We start from the raw sequence: 7,457 nt of genomic DNA, 5'->3' as shown, positions 1-7,457 counted from the left end.
CACGAAGACACAGGTGAGCGTCGCTCCTGAAAGCTTTACTTAGATCAGAGTCTAATGAGAAGGTCTCTTTATTGTTTTGTTGCTCTTCTTGTGCAGTCCTTTGAGAAGCAGGGTTATCATGCGGCAGCAGCACCGGGAGCCTCGTTTAGCGTGCCCTCAGCGCTGGGCAGTGGCGGCCCCATCAACCCCCCGGCTGCAGCGCCCTATGCCCCGGCGCCCTTCATGCACATCCTCACTCCTCATCAGCAGCCTCACTCACAGATGCTGCACCACCACCTACAGCAGGACGCTCAGGTCAGCAGCAACCACCATCCCAGTCGTTATAATTCCATGATTGTTCAGGTTTTAATGGGGCAGATTGGATTGAGCAGCAGTTTAAGGATCTTAAAAATCATTATGATCACATTTCGAGCAGTAAGGAGGAATATGGGAATAATTGTCTTAATTACCTGTAAAAAAAAATTATATTCATTGTAATATTGACTCAAGTCTTTGTACTCTGTCAAAGAGCATTAATGGAAGAATGGGACATGAGCTCATACCTGCTTTTAACACATTGTTTTTTATTGTAAATAAATTTATCTGGTTGGATGCTAACTGCATCCATCAAGACCAATCTGTAACCTTTCGTAAGTGCTTATAAGCCAGAGATGGCCTAACTAGTGAGCTTTGATTTGGCCTACCTCACGGCACGTACATGAGGAGAGAAGAAGAAAGGGGTAATAAAGGTTTTATTTGTAAGCTGAGAAAACATTGGTGGTACCTCCCTCTGTGCACAACAATTTAAAATTAATTATTACAGACATCAGCAAATGAGTGACCCGCAATAATTCATGTGTTATGCTAATGTTCTTTTAAGCTGTGCTTGGAGAATTTTCCATCATTAACACTCTGGTAATGCGAAACTGGAATGAGCTTGTTAAGGGCTAGTGTATGAAAGGTTTTGCAGACACCTGTGTAATCACACCCACAGTAACGCACGCAATTTGTACAGAATGTATTTCAATGCGGTAACATTAGTTTCTCTACACTGAAACTTAAAGGCCAGAACATGTTACATATGACTGCTCCTGTGTATAAAGCGAGCTACATAAAGATATGGTGTGTTAAGGTTCGAGTGGAGCAGTTGATCTTCAGACCTTCTCAGTAGCCTCAGTGTCGGATCTCATTAATGCTGTTGTAGCTGAATGATCACAAACAGCCATGCTTCAAATCTAATGGAAAAGCAGATAAATCTGTAAAGGGGAAGATCATGGAGATGTTGGAATTCTGATTGGCGGGTCATGAGGTCAAATCCCAGCACTGGGACATCTGCCAAATGCTGTAAATGTAAGCCCAAGTGAGATGCTCCTAATAGTCCGCAGACTTTCAGCCTGATGAAAGTGAACAAATGGCGATAACCAATTAGTTAAACGATTAATCCTCGTTTCTAAAATGGATACTGGATTTGAAAAAAAAAACACTATGTAAAATAGTTCTGAACATTATTAAAAAAAAAACAGTACTGAATCATGAAAATGTGCTAAATAAATACATTAATGAAGAATATTTTATATATATATATAATATTATATATATATATATATATATATATATATATATATATATATATATATATATATATATATATATATATATATATATATATACATACACACACACACACACACACTGAGGAAAATAAGTATTTGAACACCCTGCTATTTTGCAAGTTCTCCCACTTAGAAATCATGGAGGGATCTGAAATTGTTATCGTAGGTGCATGTCCACTGTGAGAGACATAATTTTAAAAAAAATCCAGAAATCACAATGTATGATTTTTAAACTATTTATTTGTATGATACAGCTACAAATAAGTATTTGAACACCTGAGAAAGTCAATGTTAATATTTGGTACAGTAGCCTTTGTTTGCAGTTACAGAGGTCAAACGTTTCCCGTAGTTTTTCACCAGGTTTGCACACACTGCAGGAGGGATTTTGGCCCACTCCTCCACACAGATCTTCTCTAGATCAGTCAAGTTTCTGGCCTGTTGCTGAGAAACACAGAGTTTGAGCTCCCTCCAAAGATTCTCTATTGGGTTTAGGTCTGGAGACTGGCTAGGCCACGCCAGAACCTTGATATGCTTCTTACAGAGCCACTCCTTGGTTATCCTGGCTGTTTGCTTCGGGTCATTGTCATGTTGGAAGACCCAGCCTCGACCCATCTTCATGCTCTAACTGAGGGAAGGAGGTTGTTCCCCAAAATCTCACAATACATGGCCCCGGTCATCCTCTCCTTACAGTGCAGTCGCCCTGTCCCATGTGCAGAAAAACACCCCCAAAGCATGATGCTACCACCCCCATGTTTCACAGTAGGGATGGTGTTCTTGGGATGGTACTCATCATTCTTCTTCCTCCAAACACGTTTAGTGGAATTATGACCCAAAAGTTTTATTTCGTTCTCATCTGACCACATGACTTTCTCCCATGACTCCTCTGGATCATCCAAATGGTCATTGGCAAACTTAAGACGTGCCTGGACATGTGCTGGTTTAAGCAGGGGAACCTTCCGTGCCATGCATGATTTCAAACCATGACGTCTTAGTGTATTTCCAACAGTAACCTTGGAAACGGTGGTCCCAGCTCTTTTCAGGTTATTGACCAGCTCCTCCCGTGTAGTTCTGGGCTGATTTCTCACCTTTCTTAGGATCATTGAGACCCCACGAGGTGAGATCTTGCATGGAGCCCCAGTCTGAGGGAGATTGACAGTCATGTTTAGGTTCTTCCATTTTCTAATGATTGCTCCAACAGTGGACTTTTTTTCACCAAGCTGCTTGGCAATTTCCCCGTAGCCCTTTCCAGCCTTGTGGAGGTGTACAATTTTGTCTCTAGTGTCTTTGGACAGCTCTTTGGTCTTGGCCATGTTAGTAGTTGGATTCTTACTGATTGTATGGGGTGGACAGGTGTCTTTATGCAGCTAACGACCTCAAACAGGTGCATCTAATTTAGGATAATAAATGTAGTGGAGGTGGACATTTTAAAGGCAGACTAACAGGTCTTTGAGGGTCAGAATTCTAGCTGATCGACAGGTGTTCAAATACTTATTTGCAGCTGTATCATACAAATAAATAGTTAAAAAATCATATATTGTGATTTCTGGATTTTTATTTTTTAGATTGTCTCTTACAGTGGACATGCACCTACGATGACAATTTCAGACCCCTGCATGATTTCTAAGTGGGAGAACTTGCAAAATAGCAGGGTGTTCAAATACTTATTTTCCTCACTGTATATATATAATAAATGCTCTCAACGCAGCGTTTGTTGTCTGTGCAGCAGATTGTAAAAACAATCAGCACGTGGTGTCAGTGATTTTTCTCTAGAGGTCGCTCTTTTAATGACAACAGACCTGTATGAATTTTTGCCTATCGACTGTCAACAAAACCGATTAATCGGTCAACCTGAACTCTGAATCGTCACTGAACTGTTGTATGAATTGGATTGTTTTGGTTGTTTTATAAGTTTCATTGAACGAGAAAACTTGCAAAATAAAACCGATGCAGACTTCTCATAGATTAGAGAGTAAAGTTTTTTATTGACTTCTAAAAATGATCAAATCCTACATTTTAAACAAGTGAGGCTCGGAGATGACATTTTGCGCAGATGAACTTGGACATTGGACGGAATTCCATGCTCCTAACACCCTGCTTCTACTCTTGGCCTGATGATCAGCCAGGTAGTGAAACGAGGAATGTTGGAGCAGAAAATTCCCTTTAATGTTCATTGCCCAGGGCAGTTGTTTAATCTCTGAACCTCCTTGATATTTTGTTTTGAAATATTCTGCTTTTGTTTTTCCTCAGACTGGATCCGGACAACGAAGTCAGAATTCTTCCATTCAGCAGAAGTCCCAGATCAACAAGTCTACTTACAACAGCTACAACTGGGGAGGCAATTAACTTGCCCTTGATTCCAATCTGGTGTATAAAAAAAAAAAAAAGGCTGAAATTAGTGGACCCCTTCTCTTCCACACTGATCGTCTGTGGCACCATTCTTTCACTTCACCCTGCCCAATTGCCCTAAAGTACTCCTCAATCCCCATGTTGGTACTCTACTAGAGGTGTGTGTGTGTGTGTGTGTGTGTGTGTGTGTGTGTGTGTGTGTGTGTGTGTGTGTGTGTGTGTGTGTGTGTGTGTGTGTGTGTGTGTGTGTGTGTGTGTGTGTGTGTGTGTGTGTGTGTGTGTGTGTGAGGGGTTAACGACTGGCCTGGGATGCAGTGTTGAAAGGGAACCTCTCAGCCAAGCATAGAGTGTAATGAGTTTAAGTAATAATCCCCGTGGTCTCTTCTTTCATTCTGTCTTGTATGTAACACAGAGCTATTTTCAAAAGGAGTGTTTTTTGTAACTGGTGGAAGAGGAAGAGAAGTTGGGTTTATGGGTTTGGTGGGGAGACTCCTGCCCCTAATTAGACACCCTGCTTAATTTAACTAAAGGAATACATGTCAAAAGGTTACACACGAGGGCACAAAGATGTGAAGGATGAGGGAATGCGAGTTTTCTAGGACCCTTTTTGTGTCTCATGCTTAAATGTGTGTCTGTAATAAGGGTGAAATTGGACACTTTGTTTTTGTTTAAACTCCTTCAGTTATCCCCAATTTATTGTACAGGCTTGGCAAATGAAGAGGATGCTGTTCATGTGCATATCTATGTTCTTTATATTGGCATACTTTTTTTTTTTTCTTCTTCTTCTTCTTCTTCCCCCCCTTTCCCTTTTATTTCCCCCCAGAAAGGTAGAAAGGGTGGTTTACGCTTACCTCGGCAAATTTCTGAGGTATCGCTGTCTGTCCTGCTCTTTTTCGAGAGGTTGGCGTATACTTACATCACTTTGTACGTGCAAGTGTGTACCATTTCCTCCTTAAACATTCTATGTGGCAATGTTTCCCTCCCTGTTCCTTTGTTTTATTGATTTTTCTGTTGATTAGAAAAGTATGATTGGATTTGTATGATCAGTTCCCTTTTTTTTTTTTTTTTTCCTTTTCTTTTTTTGTCAGTGACTTTCTTTTTGTACCGTGTTTTAAGGAAAAAAAAAACAAATAAATAAATGGATAAATTTGTCCTGTACATACATATACATATATATAAAAACACAAGTACTGTAGTCCACATTTGTTTGATGGCTTTTCCCCTCCTCCTTAATCCTTTACACATAGACCTAACATTTGTTTCATATTTTTTTTATTTTGTAATATATATATATATATATATATATAAATATAAATATTAAGTAAATAAACAAGAAAAAGACATTTTCATCATTTTGGATGTGAATGTCTTTTTTTAAGAAAACAGTTTCGGATGTCGTGTTTCTGTGTTGTGTGAGAGATGGTTTTGGAAAACCAGTCAATTGCCTACGGGGCCTTTGATCGATCTTTTTTAAGAAACCATATATAATTATATCAACTACGTATAAATATTTACTGTGTATAGAGGGATTTCTATACAAACCTTTTTTTTTTCTGCAAATGACCAGCTGGTTAAGGAGGTAGTTAAATAATATTGAAGTGTTTGTCTAAAATCTTGCTACGTCTGTGTAACATTTTAATGTGATAAATGTAGATCACATTTTAACATTTATTGCATTTTGTTTTTGTTTTATTTAAAAACCAATTAGACTAGTCTTTAAATGTTGCAAGTGATTATGATTACTTCTGGATAATGATAAATACAAGTGATAACTTTATAACACACACACACCCACCCACACAAAAGTAAAACACTGATCAGGCATAACATTATTATCACCTGCCTAATATTGTGTTGGTTCCCTGTTTGTTGCCAAAACACTCCTGACCCTTCATGAACTACTTTAGCAGTTTGAGCTACAGGAGCTCGTCTATTGGTTTAGACCACATGGACCAGCCTTCGTGCCTCACGTGCGTCAATGAACCTCTGCCCCCCACGACCCTGTTGCCAGTTCCACCACTTTTTTTTACTTGGAGCACTTTTTTGGCCCACATTTGACTCGCTCAAATAGTTACACATCTATTTTTCCTGTTTGCAACATCAACTTTGAGGACAGAACTGTTACGTAATATATCCCGCCCGCTAACAGGTGATTGGGAAGAAGAAGAGAGAATCAGTGTTAATCCTCTTATTATGAATATCTTTACACACACTTGGCATCCAGACATTTCTCCAAACATTCAGCTGAAATACTTTGCCATGCCTCTTTGAAAACTTTGCAAAAGGTGGTAGTCACTAGTCAAAGATTTCTTTTTGACTTTGCGATCCGGTTCATCCCAGAGCAGTTCAATAGGATTTAGATGCAATGACTGGGTGAACCGTTCCACTATAGAGAACACGCCAATGAGCTTGGACATGCTTTTCAAATACTTATAATACTTAATACAAATTGGTTTATGTATTTATCATATATTTATGTATTTGCCATTACATAAATATATGATTCTAATACAAAGGGAATGAATGAATGAGCTGTCAGATTTCTAGCCTTCTAGAAACTGCTAGACTTTTCAAAAGTCCCTTCATGATAAATCGATCATTGTTCAGGTTATTAACTGTTTACTGATAGGTGCTCAAATGCAGAACTGCAATTGTAAAAGACTGTTTATGTTCATTCCAGTCCAGATCAATCCTCTCAATTATCGAGTTGCTCAATAACTGTTACGTAATATATCCCGCCCGCTAACAGGTGATTGGGAAGAAGAAGAGAGAATCAGTGTTAATCCTCTTATGAATATCTTTACACACACTTGGCATCCAGACATTTCAGCTGCATTGTGGTCTCCAATTGATGGGAACTCCAGCCAGAGGTAGGATGCCAGAATTGAATCATGCAGATCCAGAGAGAGAAAAGGGACAGGAACATTTGTGATTGGTACCTCAGGTGCTTGTTTAAAAATAAAACTGAGGAGGTTTTAGGTGAGCCTGCATGAGGAAGGGAAGTGCCTGCAAGTTTATAGTGTTAATAATATAAACAATGGCTTAGAATTGCACCTTGTTTTTGTTGTTTGTTTTAGTTTTTTTTATAGCACTTTTAACAATGTGCAATGTCCCTGGAGCAATGGCCATTGGTACCTCGGGAACAGGTTTAACTTGACAGAGAGAGAAATCAGAATCATTAAGTATCCTTAAGACACACAACCACCAACAAATGTAAGCCAATGCATGTGAGTGATGGGAACGACAGCATCCAAAGATCCCAATTCACCAAAACACACCAAGTCCATGATCTGCTTCTTTAACTAAGAAAAACTACCTGACAAAATGCTCAATTTGCATAAATAGTTCTGCATTTAATGTCCCATCCCAGAACAGTATACCTCAACAATGATAAAACAATAAGTTAACATTCTGTGTTAATGACGAGTTCCCTTCTGAGTACGGTTCCACTTAAGGTTTCTTCCTTGTACTATCTCAGGGAGATTTTCCATCTCACAGTCACCACTAGCTCACCCATTA

The 7,457-nt window shown here is 39.1% G+C and overlaps 1 protein-coding gene across 12 annotated transcripts in view; it reads left to right on the top strand.

Annotated features, from left to right (window-relative positions):
- ubap2l (ubiquitin associated protein 2-like) overlaps window positions 1-5,323 on the top strand; it is a 50,958-nt gene extending 45,635 nt beyond the window's left edge. For 9 of the 12 annotated variants that reach the window (XM_083543228.1, XM_083543230.1, XM_083543225.1 and 6 more), the window contains 3 exons: window positions 1-13; window positions 97-294; window positions 3,840-5,323. The exon at window positions 1-13 is cut by the window's left edge and continues 55 nt beyond it. In XM_083543228.1, the coding sequence (XP_083399354.1) occupies window positions 1-13; window positions 97-294; window positions 3,840-3,935 (307 nt within the window). In that variant the 3' untranslated portion in view covers window positions 3,936-5,323. The remainder of the gene's footprint in view (window positions 14-96; window positions 295-3,839) is intronic. The other 3 variants (XR_014533925.1, XR_014533926.1, XR_014533927.1) reach the window with 1 other exon arrangement.
- Window positions 5,324-7,457: the final 2,134 nt, after the last annotated feature.

Source organism: Silurus aristotelis (assembly GCF_946808225.1).
Source record: "Silurus aristotelis genome assembly, chromosome: 6".
Classification (NCBI taxonomy): domain Eukaryota; kingdom Metazoa; phylum Chordata; class Actinopteri; order Siluriformes; family Siluridae; genus Silurus; species Silurus aristotelis.
The sequence above is the reverse complement of the archived record's forward strand: the minus strand, read 5'-3'. Positions and strand labels throughout refer to the sequence as shown.